The 21751-nt window shown below is 39.9% G+C and overlaps 1 protein-coding gene across 9 annotated transcripts in view; it reads right to left on the bottom strand.

Moving 5' to 3' along the window:
* Zfyve9 (zinc finger FYVE-type containing 9) overlaps positions 1–21751 on the bottom strand; it is a 144073-nt gene that overhangs the window by 32929 nt on the left and 89393 nt on the right. For all 9 annotated transcript variants that reach the window (XM_076564713.1, XM_076564707.1, XM_076564711.1 and 6 more), the window contains 6 exons: positions 20458–20578; positions 16758–16880; positions 14652–14807; positions 8474–8698; positions 6073–6155; positions 2282–2386 (listed from right to left, as the gene is read on the bottom strand). In XM_076564713.1, coding sequence (XP_076420828.1) covers positions 2282–2386; positions 6073–6155; positions 8474–8698; positions 14652–14807; positions 16758–16880; positions 20458–20578 — 813 coding nt within the window. The remainder of the gene's footprint in view (positions 1–2281; positions 2387–6072; positions 6156–8473; positions 8699–14651; positions 14808–16757; positions 16881–20457; positions 20579–21751) is intronic.

Genomic DNA, 21751 nt, shown 5'->3' on the forward strand with positions numbered 1-21751 from the left:
GTCAATAAGGAAGCAGGCTATGGAAGAGCAGCGAAGCAAAAGCAGATCAAGGGTAGGTGAGGCTAAGAAAGGAGATGCACAGGGCAGAGACAGGGCTCAGTGGTAACGAAACGGCTTGCTGTACAAGCCTGAGAACCCGAGTCTGGATCCCAACACCCAGTAAAAAAAGGTAGGCTGTGACAGTGTATATGCCCAACGAGACATCTCTCATCACTAAATGAAACCTCCAATTCTAGGAATGAGTTACAGCTAATCAAGCTGTTGGCCAAAGGGGACCCAGGGACACTCCCAAACAGCCCAGGTTATTGCCAAGGTTATCGGTTGCTCACTACGAATGGGTGGTAAGGCCCTATTGCTGAAGACAATGCCTAAACAACCTGACGAACATGGAGAAATCGAGCTGGTGCCTACCCGGAGTCTTCACCCCCCTGACTAGTGTTCATGGTCCTAAGAATGACACCACAGGAGAAAGGTAAACATCAAGCCAGCCATAAACCCTGATCCACAATGGTGAGCTGCCCGAGAGATACGCCAGTGCAGTGCTGGCACAATGTCTGTGGCAGTCATCAACCAGTGTCCGATCCGACGTCAGGCCACTCCATGGGACAGAGCCCATGTTCAACACTGCTTAGGTGGTCAAGAACCTGAGGCCAGATGGGCCAGGAACTTAGGGGAAATCCAAACACTACCGTTTTGCTAAAAGAATTTAGCAACAAAATGACTCATAACGCTGTCTATATTCATAGATGAGTGCACTGCTCAGCCATCATCAGAGAAGCTTCCTTCTGCAGTAGATGGGAACAAAAACAGAGGTCCCTCAATGGAACCCAGTACAGGGAGTGAGAGCTCTTGGGACACTCAGTCCTAAATGGGATCTCTCTGTCAAATTCCTCCCCTCAGGGCTCAGGGAATCCTATGAAGAGGAAATGAAAATATTTTAAGCTGGTAAGATGGCTCAGCAGTTAATAGGTCCTGAGTTCAATTCCCAGCAACCACATGGTGGTGCACAACCATCTATAATGGAATCTGAAGCCCTCTTCTGGAATAAAGGTATACATGCAGATAGAACACTCATATACATAAAATAAATACAATCATTGCTGGGCAGTGGTGGCGCACGCCTTTAATCCCAGCAATTTGGGAGGCAGAGGCAGGAGGATCTCTGTGAGTTCGAGGCCAGTCTGGGCTACAGAGTGAGTTCTAGGACAGCCAAGGCTGTTACACAGAGAAACCCTGTCTTGAGAAAAAAGAAAAGAAAAAGAAAATATTTTAAGAGCCAGTGGGGATGGAGACCACAAGGGAAACAAGGCTTTCTAGCACAGCAGGATGGATATACATATGAACCCACAGAGAATGCGGCAGCATGTGTACTGCATGGGTCTAAGCCAGATGGGGTCCTAGTCCTGAGAGGGGAGGTGGACACAAGCTCCTATCCCTAATCCAGAAGCTATCTCCAACTGATAACTGCTAGCAAAGAAAAAATTACTTTTCTGGATAAATAAACCAACCACCCTTTAGGACAGACCCCGACGCCCAGCAGCAGACGGCCAGCACAAAACAAACTCGATGGCGTTTTGGAGGTTCCTTGTCTCATCATGCTTTACTTGGCGTTACTTCATTATTTTTCCCCTTGTGGCTCTTCTGCATACAGATCATGATTCCCAGTTTTGTGTTTTTCTGGGATTTCGCTCTGTGTGACTATGTATGTCTCTGTGTCTGTGTTTCCTGTATTTTTTCCCTGGTAGTCTGTTGCTTCCTCCTATTCCAGTTTGTTTTTATTTTATGCTATTATATTACTTTATTATTATTATTTTTTTGATTCCTGTTTGCATTCTAATGAGAGAGAAAGGATATGATTTGAGTGAGCGGGGAGTCAGGAAGGATCTGGAAGAAGTTGGGGGAGAGGAACCAAAATCAAAACATATGTAGAAAAAAGAAATCTATTTTCATTATAAAAAAAAGAACACCAAGCATTTAGTGTATGAGGGAAAAAGGGGAAAAAAACCATACTACTACAAATTTTATAGACATGCTATAGCTAACTTTATACTTTTTAATAAAATGCAAGTCTGTCACAATATTGAAAAATAAAATGACATGAAAGTCTGTTATTTATCACTATACCTTTGTATGAGGAAATTTTATATAAACGAACCAAGACAAGTACTAATATAAACTGAGTTTACTATCAGCTGAAGATAGAATTTACATGTAATCACGCACTTCTTATTTTTATTAGCATTTTCAATTATAAAAAGTGTCCCTGGTGGTAAAGTCTTACCTCATTGTATCTGTTGCTGGGGATTTTGATGCTTGTTTTCCGAACTTCCATATCAACCACCAAACCTTGAACAACCGGCAAAGTATACTGGTAATTTCGGAAGTCCTGGGCAAAGTAGATTCAAGTAGAATAAATAAAGCATGATAAAAAGGGCAGGGTTTGATTTATAGTAATAAAGTAGCACAAACAGAAACAATGCCAATACTGAATGACAGTGAGAGGATGTTCAATGGAGTCCCTGCGGACTGCATCCTCGTTCCCACTAAGCCACAGGCGGTAAACCAGATGGCTTCTTACACTCCTGACATATAACACTAACAAATGATCACTCTGCTTTATCGCCACTTCACATTTTCTGTATTCATTTTTAATTGTCTGTCTTCTTGTAATCTGCAGGAAGGGATAGATAGACTCAAACTTGTATTTCTAGTGCCTAGAACATTTTAGTTACTCACTAAGTATCTGTAGGTACACGCACACTGTCCAGTGTGTCTAAAGCTAAATAAGCTCAAGTCAAGTCTAGAGTGATGGTATATATGGCTGGATGTTACAGGTTCTTACCTGTAACCACTAAAGGGTTTGATGTTTTTTCTTTTTATTTCTTTTTTCCTTTTTCCCTTTTTTTGACAGGGTTTTGTTACATAGCCAAGGTTGACTTAGAACTTATTATGTAGGGCAGGCTACTCTTGATTTCAAAATTCTTTGGCCTTAACCTTTTCAATGCTGAGATTACAGTCACCACACTTGAGATCACAAAGATTTCTGATTTTTATTCTGAGGAGGTTTCTGGCCTGTTTTGACAGATCTTTATGAAGATCAGGTGGTGAGAAAGTGAGAGGGGATGAGATAAGCTAATAAAAATAATGCAGGGAAGAGACAGTGATTATGTAAAGTGTTAACAGTTCAAAAGAGTAAAAAATCTGTCAGATTGAAAGAAAAATTGACAATACTTGCCACTTGATTGGGTACAGAATATGAACAAAGAGTAATAATTTTAAAATGACTCTGAATTTTATTGTTAGGCCTAAGAAGCTGAAACCCTCAACCACAGAGCTATAGATGAGGATGGGAAGAGAAGAGTATTTCTAAGTACTTAAACAGTGTTACTTGCCATAGATCACAAGCCCCACACATTGAAATCACAGTGCCTAGTCCAAGCGCATGATGATTCTTCTGCCTTAGCTTTGTTACTGGTAAGGACCACAGGCCTAAGTCACAAAACCTGGCTTTTCACATGTTTTAAAAAGATAGCTAGATTAAAAAAAAAAATGAGCGTGATGGTTAATACTGTCAACTTGACAGGATCTAAAGTCACCTAGGAGACACACTTCTGGGCACACCTGTAAGGGTTATTTAGATTAGGTTAGCCTCTGGGTGTGCCTGTAAGGGATTATCTAGATTAGGTTAACTGAGATGGGAAGACCCAACTCTGGGAGGCATCCTTCAATGGTTGCGGTCCTGGACTCACTAACAAGGAGAGAGCAGGCTGAGCAACAGCACTGGTCACAGTCTGCTTCCCGACTGCAGGTGCCACGTAACCAGCTGCCTCAAGTACTGGTCACAGTCTGCTTCCCGACTGCAGGTGCCACGTGACCAGCTGTGACTTCCCCCACTGTGATGTACACAAATCCTTTCTCTCTTAAACAGGAACTTCAGCGTGAAGGGAGGGCATCATCAAATCCACTTCATAACGAGCAGTTACAGGGCTGGAGAGAAGGCTCAGTGGTTAAGAGTATGCATCACTCTTCTAGAGGACCTAACCTCAATTCCCAGCACCCGTGAATGGGGGCTCACAACTGCCAGAAACTCTTGCTACAGGGGAACCAACACCCACACTCACACAAACACACATAAACACAGACACACACACAAGATTAAAAATAAAATAAATCTAAAAAGAAATTAAGTGCTAGTCATGTTTGTACATGCTTATAATCCCAGCACTTGGAAGGATGAGGCAGGAGGGTACAGAGTCAAGGGTAGCCTGGGCTACACAAAGCAAGGATTCTCAAACAAACAAACAAATCAACAAAATAAGGAAAGATAATTAAAAGTCAAGTAAATCATTTACAAAAATAATCATTTCAGTGTTGTAAAATTAGACCAAAGACATCTACCACACTCAGAAGTGACTTTCATGAAAACTGAACTCAAGTAAGAACAAGAGCTGAGGTAGTGATTGCCTGACTAGCTGTGTCCCAAATACCTGTTAGGGTGTTCAGCCAGGGAGAGGCACCACGAAAAGCAATCAGCTTGAGAACTGAAACAGCTCACTGTTCTGGAGCACTGTCAGACAGTAGCTACCAGAGGGCTAGCGGGTGGCTCAGCTGGGAGAGTGTGAAGACCTGAGTTCAGCTCCCAAACCCACTTAAAAAGCCAGGTGTGATGAAGCCCGCTTGTAACCCCAATATTAGGGAGGTAGGACAATGAGGATCGCTGGGCCTCACTTGCCAGACAGCCTAGCCTAATTAATGGACTAGGGCAGTGTCTGAAAATGAGGTGGATGGTGTCCTTGAAGAATGAACTCAAGGTTGTCCTCTGGCCTCTACACACACATACACACATACAAACATACACACACAGTTTAAAACAAAAAGTGGTTCATGCCTGTAATCTCAGCTACTCTGGAGGCTAAGGCCAGAGGATCACAAGTTTGAAGCCGGCATGAACAATTAAACGAAACTGTCTCAAAATAAAAACTGAATAGGGCTAGGGTTGTAGATCTAAGTCAGCGGTCATGTTTGCCTAGCCCTGAGTTCAATGCAAATATCGGGGGGAAAAGAGCAATAATCTTAGTGGCTAATAAAAAGGGACATTGGGGCTGGGCCCATGGCTCAGTGGGTAAAACTGCTTCTAAAAGCATGAAGGCTTGGGTTTGAATTTCAAGAACCCATGTAAAGTTAGACTCACAGCCCAAGCATTTGAAATCCCAATACCTGTACATGGAGACATGAGGCAAAGGCTAGAGAAACCCTGGAAACTCAAGGGCCAGCAAGTCTGTGTGCAACGGTGAATTCTCAAGAGACCCTGCCTCACAAAAGGTGAAAGGCAAAGGCAGGCATCCGTGGTTGTCTTCTGACACATGCTGTGGCATGTGAATGTTCACATTCACACATGTGCGCACACACACAAAGGGAGGGCCAATAGCTATGTTCGACTCAGGTTGCCAGCTTGTTGGGGTAAGTTACTCATGCAGACTAGTTAGAGTTTAACAAGGAGTTCTGGGAGGTGGAATAGGAAACGTTATAAACACTCAAACCAAGATTCATCTTAGTCTGTGAAATATGTAGTAGAAACTTTAATCCACCAACATTCTGTTCAAAATAATCAGCCTGTATACACAGAGCAGAGACATGACAGAAGCCAACAAACAGAAAAATAAAATGTAAACCCTAGTCCACACAGAGATCCATGAGCAGAAGAAGCCTTACTGGCATGTATCTGAGCATAACCTTGGACCAATTTTTGGCTAATAGTGAACCACACAGAGATGGCAGATGTCATTCTTACAATGAAAACAAGACAAAATGCTAGGTCTTTATTTATACAGTGTTCTGGTTCTTACGAGAATCCTGTAAGGTCACTGCCTAGAAAGTATATAATCAGGGCTGGAATCCTGTACTATTTCGCACAAGAGCTCCACTGTTTTTAAAAGCATATATATGTTCTCTTCTCCAGCACAGAGCTTCACTTACCTAAAGCAGCTAGGGCACAGCTGTCAACAAAATAATGAAATCTTTCCCATCACCTGCACAAGCACAAGAAATATAAGAGGCAAATCCCCAACTTACTGCTAGAAGATTCATGATGGTATGCCCAGTCTCTCCGAACAATGGCTTCCGAAATCTGACACTGAACAGTGGGCAGGGGTAAACTACAGAAATGAGAAATTATCAGATTAAATTTGGCATCTCAAATTTCTAGGGAAACAGATATCATTGTTAAAATAATTTAAATATAATTGTAATAGCTCATTATGAAATTTCAAATGTTGGCCTCAAAAGAACTTAGTATGGTTACAACTTCTGAGCCAGACTTAGTCTTCCGACGAACAGAAGTCTTTTGATGCAGTTTCTAAAGGGACCTGACATGTCCTATGAAACAACTGGATTGGTATGATCCAGAAAAACAAGTGTCTCCCCAGTCCCCTGTGCTCAAGAAGTCTATGAGCTCACTCTTCTACACCAAGACCCTCCCTGGCAAGGCCAAACACCAGGGAACACGCCTAGATGACTCATTAATCGAGTTTTTCTGTTTGAAATGACAATACAAGACAAAGAAACTTGTTGCTTTCTCTGGAGGCAATCTTGTTGCTTTCTGCTGATCATTTGTCTTTGGAGTTCCATCCAAGGGTATCTTCACCTAAGAAGTGTTTCTTATCCAACTCCTTCATTCTTGATCAAGGTAAAGTTTATCTTGGAGCTCCCAAAGAATTCAACGATAAGCATGGGTTTGCAACACAACATACCACTGTAGTCATAATTTCTGTTTTTTCCTTAAATAGATTCCCAAGATTCCATAATTCCTATCTTAGCTATTTTTGAATTTCTAGGATTCAAAATACTTTATAGGACTTGATTAAATGTTGTTATTTTGTTCCTGGTTTTTTGAGACAGGGTTTCACTATGTAGCTCTGGCTGGCCTAGAATGAACTCTGTTGACCAGGCTGGCCTTGAACTAACAGAGATCCGCCTGCCTCTGCCATCTCAGTGCTGAGATTAAAGGTGTAAATCACCATGTTCAACCCTTGATTAAATTATTTTTCTTTTAATTTGATTATTTATTTTAATGTGCATGAGTGCTTTGCCTACATGTGAGTCAATGTATCATATGTGTGCCTGGTAGCCCCTTAGATCAGATGAAGGCATCAGACCCCTTGGAATTAGATTTTTGGGTAGTTGTAAGCCATCGTGTGGGTGCTGGGAAATGAACCTGGTCTTCTGTAAAACAAGAAGCACTCTTAACTGCTGAGCCATCTCTCCAGGCCCCCTTGATTAAATTCTTAATCAATGAATAACACATAAATAAAAATATATAGGTGTGATAGTTAATCTTAGTTGTCAACGTGACATGCTTAGGAAGAGGAAACCTCAACTGAAGAACTGTCTCCATGAGATTGGCCTGTGGACATATGTGTCGTGGTATTTTCTTGATTGCTAATTGATGTGGGAGGGCCCAGGACACTGAAGGCAAAGACATTCCTAGGTAGGTGAGCCTGGGCTATATAATAAAGGTAGCTGAAGATAAGCCTGGGAGCAAGCCAGTAAGGAGCATTCCTCCCTGGTCTCTGCTTCAGTTCCTGCCTCCAGGTTCTTTCTTTGAGCTCCTGTCCTGTATTTCTTCAGTGATGAACTGTAACCTATAAGCTGAAATAACTCCTCCACAAGTTGCTTTTGGTCATGGTATTTATCACAGTAACATAAGTAAACTAGTAAAAAAGGTGACTGGTTGGAAACATTATTTTCTGGTTTATAAAATAACGTTTCATTTATTACTTTATTCCTTTAAGGATATAGTATAACATGAGGCAAGCATTAAGATCATCAGTTTATAAAACAAAACAAAACTCAGACAATTTGAGAAGCTAACAATCAGAAAATCTGAGTTATTTTCCTAAACAATAGGGCTAGAGCTAGTCAATGGTGGAGCTGAGAACCTTATTCAAGGGTTCTGATTCCTAGACTAGGGCACTTTTAAGTAGGTGAAATATAAAATTTAAAGTAAAGTTTGCATCTAGTCTTTCATGTCCTAAAAATGCGCACGCATGCGCGCACACACACATAGCTGAACTGCTTACAACCATGGGCAAAGAAGACCTGTCAGTCAGTTTACCAAGTGACAGTCACTGCCAAACCACTAGTTTTTATTATCAGTCAGAGTCAAGTAAAATAAAATTTTATAAATGTTTCTAACCAAGCAGTAACAACACAGATATACTACAAAAAATATCTACTTGTTCAATTGTTTTAAAGATGTTTTTATCAGTGAACCATAAAAGAATAAACTCACAAAGAAATAATACCACCAACTTCCTCATTTGATATTTTCAGTTCTTTCCATTACAGCAAATAATTGGTCATATTTAGCATATCTATTTTCAAAAAGTTATTTTTACTGAATTGTATCACCAGAGGGGGATGAAAATATTTCAAGTCTTAGTTGTATGGCTTACAAGAAGACATTTGTACTTACGTCGATATTCAGCTCCAAGTCTTAACATTAGCCGAATGGGAAATACTTTGGCCCAAGGGGTTTCCCATTTCTGGATGAGAATCCCAAACAGGTATGGTGGGGTTGGAAGTACTAGGTCTTGCAGTGATTGGTAGGTAGATGACACATATAAGAATCCACCATGTTCTTTACTGCCCAGGAAACTTTGACTGAAGAAAGAATGTCCCAAGTTGCCCACAACATTCCCTAAAACAAAAAGTTCATTAATTATTTTCTATGAAGGTATCTGGAGGAAAAAGGGGCCAGCTAAAGAAACCTACCCTGACCCTGAAACCCAGAACCAGTGAAAGAAACACAGCCTGGATCTGAGACCCGAGCCAGTGAAAGAAACACTTTTATCCCTGAACCCAGAACCAAAGAAACATGCCCTGACTCTGAAGCCAGTACCAAAGAAACACACTTTGTCCCTAGAATCGGAGCCAATGAAAGAAATATGCCCTGGCCTTAGAATTAGAGCCAAAAAAACTGAAATCAGAGCCATCTCTGCCCCTGACCAACGAAACTAACCAATCCTTGAGTAGGAAAAACTAGCTAATCCCTGACCAGAAAAATCTTCTACCTGGACAAACTCCACCCCTAAGAAACCCTATATAAACCACCCTGCCTGTTCAGTTGTGGGCTGTTCTTTCCCACTCTGGTAGAGGCAGCCACTCTCCTGGACTCCTTCCCAAATAAATCTCTTTCTCAAAAGAGTCTTGAGTGAAGATCTTCATTAGCTGGCACAGAGAAGAAGAACCTTACTAAGACATCCCTTGGGGGACTGAGTAGAAAAAAACCTTGCAGAGACATCCCTTAGGGGACTGAGCAAAGTGGAGCAGAAAAAGGAACAAATTTTCGATGGAGCCGGAGGAGACTGCTACATTTCTGCAGGGGTTTCCCCTTTAGCAGAGTGAAGCAGCAGAGCTCTGCTGGGAAGCCCCTTTGTGGGGGGGGGGGGAGTAAAGCTCAGCTGTAGCTGCTCTCCAGGAGAGGAGCAGGATTGCTATATCCTGTGGGGGAAACCATCCCCCACTGCAGCTCCAGGCATAGCCTGACTTCCCAAGCAGTCAGGATACCTTCCTTCCGCCGCCGCCCCCCCCCCCCCCCCCCCCCCCCCCGAGCTGAGTTATCCACTGCAGCTCCAGCTGCCAGAACTGTCTCATTGCAGCTCCAGGTACAGCCTGACTTCCCAAGCAGTCAGGATACCTTTCCCCCAGAGTTGCAATACTTACAGTATCAAGCCTATCTTAAGTAATTATAATTATCCACAACTGAGCTTGACACAGCCAACAAGAATTCCCAATCTTTCCCTATGAAAAATCCATATTTACAGAAGTTTCATTTTGTGTATGTTTGAATTTTCGCATGTGTGCACATTTGTGTGGAGGCTAGAGGTCAATCTTGGATGTCATTCCTCAGGAGCAATCCACCTTGTATTTTTGAGATAACCTCTTTCACTGGATCTAGGGATTGCTAATTGGTCTAAGGTGCTGGCTAGTAATCCCCCCAGAAACCCACCTGTGTTTGCCTCCCTAGTACTGGGATTATGAGCACATGTTACCATACTTGGCTTTGACATGGGTGCTGGGGATTAATTTCAGGTCTTCATACTTGCACAGAAATCACTCAATGGACTAGCTATCTCTCTAGCCTGAGAAGGTTACTTTTTAAGTTTGTTCAATGACAATTTCTTTTCTAATTTTCTAATTTTTATTAGGGCTTCCTGTGAGCATAAAATAAGAAGAATGGAGAGGGAGAGTGCTCACTAGAGACTGCAAAGGACAGCAAGTAGAGCTAGGAGAAAGAAGTCAGTAAGAGACCAGCACAGAGGGGCCCGTTCTGTGTTTCTGCAGCACAAGAGAGAATTTATTAAGAATCTACAATGTATTTAACTAGAAAAGTTCCCAACACAGAAGTAATATTGGAGGAGATGGAAGTGCTTACTGCCTTGATTTAATCATTACATATTACATACATGTATTAAACTATTGTACCACACTCTATTAATATTAGATACTTAAAGTATTTAGACAAAATTTTATAATGCAAAACCATTTATACAAAACATATTCCAATGACTCAATGCTGTTATATCCCTAGATCTGTCTACAGCCTCGTCACTTCACACTGGCCTATCCTATTCAAAATTCTAATTTCAACTATATGTGAAAGCTATGTCTCCTAAATTTAAACTAGATTTATCTCTTAAGAGTCACATCACATATTCATCTACTATTTACATATTCCATCTGAATAGTTCAGAATTTGTTAGTCATTAGTTCTAATTCAGCAGACTGAACCAATTACTCATCTCTTGCTCTTCTGTCAATGTTTCTACTGGATATTTGAATACTTGAGACCAACTCACTCTGGTGCCGAGCCAGAAACCTGAAGCTAACCTTCTCTTGTTCACCTACAACACCTCACACTATCCTACTTAATTGATTCACTACTTTCTTTCATCTCTTTTTCCCACTGTTATTATTAAGCTTAAGCATTGCAATTTCTTAATTTATTACTCAATTTCTACAATAGCCTGTTAAAATAATATCTGAAGCACAATTCATATATGATAAAACTCACAATTTTGTTGTTGTTGTTGTTGTTTTTCGAGACAGGGTCTCTTTCTGTAGCCCTGGCTGCCCTGGGCTCTGTAGACCAGGCTGGCCTCAAACTCAGAGATCTGCCTGCCTCTGCCTCCTAAGTGCTAGGATTAAAGGCATGTGCCACTAATGCCTGGCTCTATAAACTCACGCATTTTAAATATCTAGTTCCATGACTTTGTTTTATTTTTGATATAGGGTCTCACATAGCTGCAAACTGCTTTCCATCCACCAAACATTGAGTACAGGCATGCCGCCATACTGGCTAAGTTTCATAAGTTTTAATAAATGTATATGCTCATGTAACTGCTATTCATTCCAGTCAGAAGTAAAACATAAACCCTAATAACTGGACCCTTACCTCACTTCAGGCAAGCACTGATCTGATTTCTATCACCACACATTAATTTTGCTTGCTCTAGAAACTAATTTTAAAAACAACAAACATCAACAACAACCAATATGTATTTTAGGAGCCTGGCTTCTGTGGCTCCACATGGATGTGGGAGAGTCATCTATGTTCTTGAAGATATTAGCAGTATGTTCATTTTTATATTGAGCGATATTGCTGCCTATGAACATACCACATTTGCTTAAGTATAGCAGATTCATGGAGACTGATTCCTTGTTGTTTTGAGACAGGCTCTCATACATAGCTCTGGCTGTCCTGGAACTCACTATATAGACGAGGTTGGCCTCAAACTTACAGAGATCCACCTACCTGTCTCCCAAGTGCAGGTTTTAAAGATGTGAGCTACCACATCCAACCATCTAAATATTTATTTTATATGTATATGTATATGTATAAGCCTGAGTATATGCACATGTTGTTGTGTGATATTTTGATCGCATTCTGATGCACCTGAGACTGCCAATAAAATTTGCTTTGAATAAGAGGGCAGAGCTAGCTACTAGCTGACCAAAATTAACCATAGAGGTTTTGGAGGACCAAGGACAGAGAGACACAGGAGGTAGTAGGGTGAGGCTTGGGGAAAGTTTCATCCTTTTTGGATGGAGGACAAGAAAGAGGGAGGGAGGTCACTGGTTACTTCTCTGCTGCGCCTCTGATCATTCAGGTTCTTACCCCAGTATCTGATTCCTGAGTTTTTATTGATAAAGAATAATCAGATAAATGCTTCACATGTGCCATACGTGCACAGGAACCCAAGGAGGTCAGAAGAGGGCATCAGATCCCCTGGAACTGGAGTTGGCATGACTGCGAGCCACTATATAGGTGCTAAGAACTGAACCTGGACCCTCTGTAAAAGCAAAAAGTACTCACAATCACTGAGCCATCATAATTAAGCTCCCTATTATATAAATTTTAGCTATTACTAGAAGTTCTTAAAAAGAAGCATACACATAATAAATATAACAGTTAAAGTTTTTACCTATGCCTGGGTATTTTCATTGTTTCTAATTTTTGTGTAAAATTTAGGCAGTGTTTAAAAAAATTTTTCACATCCAAAGGCGTATTTTACATTTTAGATAACATCTTTGGCTCCAAATCTCACAAAGGGAATTGCAAAGTTGAGACCGTATGGCAGGGGATAGTCCGGGGGTAGAGTGCCTGCCGCTCAAGCCTGATGGCCCAAGTTTGGTCCTCAGGACCCATATACAAAAGTGAAAGGAGAGAATCGGATCCACAACGGTGTCCTTTGACCTCCATAAGCAGGCCTCGGCACATGCACACCCACACTCACACATTATATATTATATTATATTATATTATATTATATTATATTATATTATATTATATTATATTATATTATATTATATTATATTATATTATATTATATTATATTATATTATATTATATTATATTATATTATATTATATTATATTATATTATATTATATTATATTATATTATATTATATTATATTATATTATAATATATATAATAAGAAATTGAAAAAGAAAGCATGAATACTTCATGGCTTCATATCTTTATGAAATTCTATCAGATAATACATGAAAATAGTTTTATATTGGCCACTCTCACTTCCCTCTCCAACTCCTGTTCCTCAGGACAATCTCTCTTTTCTATTTTTTTATTTGAGATGGGAGTCTCACTATGTATCCTAGGCTAGTCTGGAACTCACCATCCTCCTGCCTTAGCCTACTGAGGGCTGGGATTAACGGGAAGTGTGCAACCACATTTGCCTTAAGGATCCTTTTTTGGGGCTGGAGAGATGGCTCAGCCATTAAAGGCTAGGCTCACAACCAAAAATATAAGAATCCTCTTTGGGGAAAAAAAAAAGACTCTTTTAGAGCTGGAGATGGCTCAGTGATAAAGCACACCTGCTGTTCTTCCAGAGGACCCACATCAGGCAGCTCACAACCGCCTGTAACTCCAGCTCCAAGGGATCCGATGACCTCACTTGGCCTCCACAGGTGCCTGCTCCCATTTTCACCAACATACATGCATACACAGAATAAAAACAAAAATAAACCCTTTAAAAAAAAATCTCATCCCAGTACTCAGGAAGCAGAGGCAGAAGGATTTCTGTGAGATCAAAGTCTACATGGTATACATAGTAAGTTCCAGGTCAGTATGGCTACATAATGAGACCTTGTCTCAAAACAACAAAAACCTCTTACTATTTGTTTTGGTCTGTACATTTATAGTATTGGTTCTCTATCAACTGTAGATATTATTTACTGACTTTCAGTTATTATAAATAAAAATTAGTTCAGATTGGTCTTGAACTCACAATCCTCCTGCATCAGCCTTCCAAATGCTAGAACTACAGGCATAAACCATCACTCTGGGTCAAATAAAATTATTTCTCTCTCAATTTTAGTATTTCCTTTAATTAACATCCTTAGCCTTGTCTAGTTTTTAGAAGTGTGCCTCTACTTGTACACTGCATAGTTAATAATACAACTTTTTCCAAACCACATAAGCTAATTGATTTTAAAAATATAAATATTCAAGTGTTTATACTGTGACTGTATAAATACTGATAACTGGAGGTTATAATGATTGAGTTATTATTATGCTTCCTTCTACTAGATACCAATGTTATGACCCACAGTATCATAACAACATTCTTCATCATAACAACATTCTTCACCCAATGTCAACAGACTTTTTATAATTCTAAGTCTATCCTTTGTGAAATAAAGAGAACCACAGTTAAGTAATAAAATCCATAATTTTCTCAAACTATGACAAGTGCTAGCTTGCCACTAATATCAAAGTCCGAGGGCTGGGATGTAGTTCAGTGGTAGTGTTTGCCTAGCACAGCTAAGGACCTGGGGTCAGTTCCCAGCACTGTTAGAAAATATCAAAGTTCAATGCCAGGTTCCCAAATCTAATACAACTGTTATACATCTAAGTTCAAAAATTTTTATTTATTTATTTTTTGTTCGGTTTTTCGAGACAAGGTTTCTTTGTGTAGCTTTGGCCCCTTTCCTGGAACTTACTCTATAGCCCAGGCTGTCCTCGAACTCAGATATCCACCTGCCTCTGCCTCCCAAGTGCTGGGATTAAAGGCGTGCGCCACCACCGCCCAGCCCAAAAAATGGTGCAAAATTCTATAGCATTCTTACCTGCCAACGCATCCCGATAAAGTTGTACAAAGTGATTAAAGATGTCCTTCGGCAAACACTTTTCATCTGGAAGACACTGTAGCAAAATTACTATCTCAGACTGACCCACAGCATGCATTCCCTTGGTTGTGAAACACCAGCACTTCCTGTTCACATCTATAGGTGGAATAAAAATATAGACATTCTTCTCAGTCATTGATCTCAAAAAGATGATCAGAAATTTGTTATAATACAGCAAAAAATGAAAGATCACAAAAACCCATATAATTCAACTTTAAATGGTCACTACATGAGCCAAAGAATCATTGTAGAAAATAAAACATGTCAATGCCTTGTTTATTTTTTGTTATTTTCTCAACACTTAGAAAAATAATTGGAAGGAAGTTAAAAGAAATAACAGAAAAAGAAAATACATTTAAGACTTAAATAGACAGCAAAGATAGAGTCCTCCATGTCACTATTTTTAAAAAACTGTTTTCCCAGGGGCTGGGGAAGGATCATCGAGTAAAGAGCTTGCTGCACAGCAGGAGGACCTGAGTTCAGATCCCCAGCACGCACATAAAAGCTGGCCACGACAGCACTTGCCTGTAACCTCAGTACAGAAGGACCCCAGAGGCTCACTGGTGAGCGGTCTAGCCCCTTAGTGAGCTCCAGGCTTAGTGAGCGGCCTTCTCTCAAAAACTACGGTGAACAGCAATACAGAGAAATGCCTTACATTGACCTCTGCCATCCATAGGTACAGGCATGGGTGTGTTCACCTACATGCACACCATACCCACACACAATCACTTTTCATTATTTATATAGGACTAGGAACAAAAAGAATAAAATCCAGTATTTTAGCTTTGACTTCAGGTTGTGGCCAAAAGAAAACACATTTTAATGTACTAGCTAGTTTAATTATAGTCCTTTCTGAGAGAAAATACTAGATAATCAGAAGAAGACTTTATCTGGTTTTACACAATACAAAGTGTGACTTATCTAGACTACTTTTATTTCTTCACTTTAGGTTAGAAAGGGTCCAAAAAAGCCACAAGCCATATGCAGCAAAAAAAATCCCATCCTTGACGCATTATCATTTGCACCCTAATAATAGGATTCCCAAATGAATTCAAATAAAATGATTAATACATACCACTATGTGTATCAAAACTAGTAAGAAATCTCTTTCTTTTTGTATGAAAATTACTACTTTGTGTACCTAATTAGGAAGTACTAAGTCCTATTCATGTGTGTGCACACATGTTCATGTGCCACAGAGGGATGCTGGGTGTCTTCAAATGTTTTCCACCTTATTTCTGAGATAGGTTCCCTCAGTAAACACAAAGCTTGCCAATTCAGCTGGACTGGACTGACAGAAAGCCCTAGAGGTTCCCGTAATCTGCTTCTCCAGTGCTGGGGATTGCAGACACAGGATGCTGCACCTGGCTCCTTCTCCTCTTCCTGTGTGTGTGTGTGTGTGTGTGTGTGTGTGCGTGTGTGTGTGTGCGTGTGTGTGTGTGTGTGTGTGTGTGTGTGTGTGCGCACACGCGTGCGCGCATATATGCTGGGATCAAACTCAAGCTCTCATGCTTTCACATTTCACTTTAAGTAAGATAGCTCCCCAGCCCTCCAATTAATCCACTGTTTTAAGGTGTTTCAGGAATTGTAAGCTAGCTAATCTCTGTCTGTCTGTCTGTCTGTCTGTTTCTCTCTGTGTCTCGTTCTCTCTTCATCTCATAATCATTTAATGGGTAACTTCTGTGGGCAAGATACTGTACTAGATAAAAGTGCAGGATGGCTTCTGCCCTCAGATGGAGAGTTAGCTAATCTCTAATTGTAATTTATAAACTGATGTGGTAAACTGAAATTTCAAGCAACATTATACTTAAATGTGATTCTGGAAGGAAAAGTGGATGACATTAACAATGGGCCAAACATATAAAGGTATAATTATCAGCTAAGCCAGAAACCTCCATTTCATCAATGGAGAACGTCTAAGGAAGCAGTACAAAGGTGTTTCCAGTTTCTAAGGTCAACTTAAAACTGGTACTTTTGTGTAAAGAAGACGAAAGCTTTAAAAGTTATGTGTTTAAATTATTTTTAGTTAAAAAAATTCTAACTTACAATTTACAATTTTAACCATTGACAATAAATTTGCATTTAAAACAAAGACAAGTGGGTCAGGGCCACCATCCTCCAGCTGCTGCATGACTGAAATCTGTGATGGTTTCTCTTCCACAGCATAGTCTGTAAGAGAGAAAACATTGTAGTGGATTGGTTAGGGGGACAAATTGAGAAAGAAATCTAGTGGAGAATGGGCTAATTAGTCACAGGAGAGAGACAAGCATTTGATTTATAACAGGTGACACAGGTCATGGTTGGTACCCATGGTCTCACTGCTTCCTTTCACTCTGGCTGGAATGAAAATATGGCTGTCCTACGCATAAACCTTCCCCCCAAAATGGTTTGTTTCCAGTCTGCCCCACCTCTTTATCTAACAAAAATGCTCAACTATTATAATGAAAATTTCACAAAAAAACAAATATTTTAAGATCAACATTTAAAATAATCCAAAACACTTTAAGAGATAATTATAAAGTATTAGTTCCTATGGAAAGAATGTCAAGGAATTGGTACAGAGGGAGCCTGATTATTTTACTCTATATTCTGTTTTATACTATTTTATATTTTTGACCCTTACAAAGCATTACTTTTTTTTAATGCACCAAAAACTAAAACTATCATAGGTAATTGGTTTCTTGAAATAATTCCTCTAAATCTATGAGCACTCAGTACACGCAGCATGAAAACCATTAATTAGTAAGCCACACATCAGACCGTAGCACAGACAAGTCAGTGGCTGACTGACTCTGTTCCTCCTCTAATCCTGCAAGCACATACTGTGTTCTTGACCACTTTGTACTGGATGGTGTTCATCTCAGTGTAAAGTCAAAACTATGAACAAAAATCACTGAGAACCTAACCTGAAGACAAAGGAAAGGAATTAAGAATGAATTTTCAGTGCTGTTCTCATAAAGTATATCACTAAAGGACAGCCACAATGAAAAAGTGAACCCTATTTTCACTGATCAAAAGAAATATAAACTGTTTTTTTGGGGGGATATAGTAGAAAATACTTACCTTCCTAGCAATGAAAATATGTATTTGAAAGAAAAATAGTAAGTGATTTAAATTTGTTATTAAGTTATTCCAGTAAAATAAAAAATTGCAAAATTCTAGTGGAGAGAATATTTGTAATATCAATGTAATGATATTACAAAGAGATATTTGTAATATCAAAACAGAGCCCAGCAATACAATTTCTTTTAATAATAAATTAAACTATTACAATCTTTCTTTAAGATATAAAAATAACCTAGCCGGGTGTGGTGGCACACATTCTTAATCCCAGCAGATCAGGAGGGAGAGACAGGTGGATCTTTTTGAGTTCAAGGCCACCCTAGTCTGTGTAGTGAGTTACAGGTTACCCAGAGCTACATAGTGAGACCCTGTCTCAAAATAAACAAACAAAATAAATGAGGCAAAATTTCACTTACAGAGCAACCTTCTTATTAACAAAACCATGTTCTAGGGAGTCCTGGTAAAGAAGCAAAGGATCGTGACAACCAAACAGTGCTGAGCTAGCTGGATCAGCTGCACTTGATGGCACAGCACACACACAAAACTTCCACAGGACGAGCCCCATTGAGGAGCAGCGTTTACAAGCATGAGTCAAGACTAATGACTTCATGGTCTAAGTGAAACAATCAGACTTAGTTTATCTCCAGTAAGTGAGAAAAGTGTTTATAGAGAAACGTCTAAAAGAATAACAGAATAGAGAAAACACCAAGGTGTTACTTTGCAGGCATCCTAGAATAATACTGACACAGTTGAAAGGCTGAAGTCTTTCAAACAGAGGAAAGAGGAAGTAATAATTAATGCCAACTTGATTGCTGTCAGGCTCTTGCTATAGACAAAAGGTATGTAAACTGACTTAATGGCCACAATGACTCTTAAACAGGCCTAGTTACCTCACTTTGAAAAAATAGACCAGAGTAGCCAGGCAGTGGTGGCCTTTAATCTCAGCATTTGGGAGGCAGAGGCAGGCAGATCTCTGGGTTCAAGGCCAGCCTGGTCTATAGCATGAGTTCCAGGACAGCCAGGGCTACACAGAGAAACACTGTCTCAAAAAACAAACATAACAAACAAAAAGTAGACCAGAATTTAGTTAAAAATAGTTCAAAGGGGATGAATGTTTTGCCCACTATAAAGTTCATTTTCCTCCCATTACTCCATAACAAAGGAAAAGCACAGACGTATAAAAAATAACCTGTAAATAACATGTAATATATTAGAAGTGAAGTTACAAGAGGAAATGAAAGATGGTTATAAGGATCTGTGTATGTTAAGATAAATGACTAAGGCCAGAGAGACAGCTCAGAGTTCAAGTGCACCTGTAACTCTTGCAGAAGACCTGGGTTCGGCTCCCAGCATCCACACGGCAGCTCACAACTGAAGTAACTCCACTTCCAGCAGACCCTCTTGGCTTCTGTGAGCACCAGGCAGGCACATGGTACATATAAACACATGCAGGCAACAGTGCAAAAGATAAAAGACAGCTGAGAGGTGGTGGCACACACCTTTAATCCCAGCACTCGGGAGGCAGAGGCAGGTGAATCTCTGTGAGTTCAAGGCCAGCCTGATCTCCAGAACAAGTTCCAGGACAGCCAGGGCAACACAGAGAAACCCTGTCTCAAAAAAACAACAAACAAACAAATATTAAAGATAGGAAGTATGAGGTTGCAAAAATCAGAAAAAAGAGCAAAGAAACTATTGTTAGCAGTCCTTGGCCTGGAAAGGGAATGCTGACCGGATGCTGATGTGATGTACGGAATGCCACTGTCCCGGCTCAGCACAGCATTCTTCAGCTGTGTTACACCTTTGCTCCCTTACCAAGATTCCCTACAACACGTTTTTGTTAAGATGGTTGCTGTGTTAAGCACAAATTTGGGTTATTTTAATAAATTTTAGTTTAATAAGAAATTATGGGCTGGAGAGATGGCTCAGAGGTTAAGAGCACTGGCTGCTCTTCCAAAGGTTCTGAATTCAATTCCCAGCAACCACATGGTGGCTCACTACCATCTGTAATGAGATCTGGAGCCCTCTTCTGGCCTGCAGGGATGTGTGCAGGCAGAACATTGTATACATAATAAGTAAATAAATAAATCTTTTTTTTTAAAAAAAAAAAAAAAAGTTTTACGGGGAAATTAAAAAAAAAAGAAAGAAAGAAATTATAGTGGTTTGTTTTATTAATAAAGAAAGTCAGATACTAGGTTCTGTTTTGATAAAGCTTGTATCTGTTAACTTCAGTTGGCTATACCGTCTTCTACCAAGAATGAAAACTGCTTTTGTATATTTATCTAATTAAAACATATTACAAGTCTGTGCTACCACACCCAGTTAAAGATACTTTTAACAGCAAACTGCTACTTAAGTCCTCGTGTATCTTCCTGAAGGTATCATCACACTTCAAAAACAAAGCTAAATTAACATCCTGAGTGTACCAGGTTGTACTCTAGAACCACAAGCAACTCTTGAGTATGATGACCTTTGAAATCCCCTTCCAGAGACTGAAAATGACCTTATATCAAAAACATAAACAGCTACACAAGAGCAAACAGTCACAGCTGCAACTGCTTTCATGGCACTGAGGGTTGCATTTGTTGTTAGACAGAAGGATGACCATCACTCAGTCATCCTTTCCTTAAACAGAAGCAACATGGGCATACATAACTCTTCTGTTTCTGCACAGAAGTCTCCTTACCTCCTTTCACACCAGTGGAGATGAGGATGGGGGGAAGGCCATCTTCAGGAATAAGGTTCATTGCACTTCCAACAGGACTTCCAACCTGAGTTATGCTCCCAGAGAATAGAGAAATATCAGCCTAGAAGAAGCAATCATCATTGTGAACATTAGTGTGTATAAGTCTTTAGTTAAATATAATTAAAATGTAAGTAAGAATTTGGGCAAAAAATTTGAAATTTACTCTTTTTTTGAGACATTGGTCTATGTAGCCCTGGCTGTCCTGGAACTCGCTATGTAGACAAGGCTGGCCTCAAACTCATAAAGGTCTACCTGCCTCTGCCTCCCAAGTGCTGGTATTAAAGGAGTGTACCACCATACTCAGCTGCCTCTTGTATTTCTGAGATAGGATCGCTAGCCCAGGCTGTCCTCAAACTCACTAATAGCTAAGGATGACTTTAACTCCTGATCCTTCTACCTCTTCAAACCAAGTGCTGGGAACACAAGTATTCAATACAATGCTCAGTTTATGTAGTGGTGGGAATTGAACCCAGGGCTTTATGCATGAGAGGCAAGCATTTTACCAACTGTGCTACAGCCCCAGACCCAGCTCAGTCAATCTTAACAACATGCAATTACAATTATTACGAAGTCTACAGATAATATAGAAATAAATATCTGAACAAGTTCTTCTGAATATAAATATAAATCAGTAACAATTTTCTGGAAACTTTGTAAGTACAAACTTTATCCAACCCTAATGTTAACTGTGGTCTCTGGGTGATCATGATGCAGGCTCACCAAATGTACCAACTGTTTCATTATGGGAGAGACACTCATAATGATGGATAGCATATGAGGACAGGGGGAATGTGAGAAATCTCTGTATTTTCCTGTTTTGTTGTTTGTTTGTTTTGAAACAGTCTTACTATGTAGCTCTGGCTATCCTGGAACTCACTATGTAGACAGCTCATTTCGAACTCTGACTCCCGAGTGCTGGAATTAAAGGCATGTATTACTATGCCCAGTTTAGTATTCTGTCCAGTTTGCTATGAATGGGAAACTACTCTAAAAGGTTTCATAAAAAATGCATTCAGACTCTTATCCTCTAATTAAATATGAAAAAGCCAGGGCTGCTGGCACAGGAATGTAATCCCAAATATTCAGGAAGCTGAGGCAGGAAGATGGAAAGTTCAAGGTCTGCCTGGGCTGAGAGTGAGATCAAGTCCGGCCTGGGCAACTTAGCAAGCTCCATTCCAGAATAAGGATTTCAAAAGAACTGGGTAGATCACTCAGTGGTAGAACTTTTTTGTCT

Source organism: Peromyscus maniculatus, chromosome 2 (assembly GCF_049852395.1).
Source record: "Peromyscus maniculatus bairdii isolate BWxNUB_F1_BW_parent chromosome 2, HU_Pman_BW_mat_3.1, whole genome shotgun sequence".
Classification (NCBI taxonomy): Eukaryota; Metazoa; Chordata; class Mammalia; order Rodentia; family Cricetidae; genus Peromyscus; species Peromyscus maniculatus.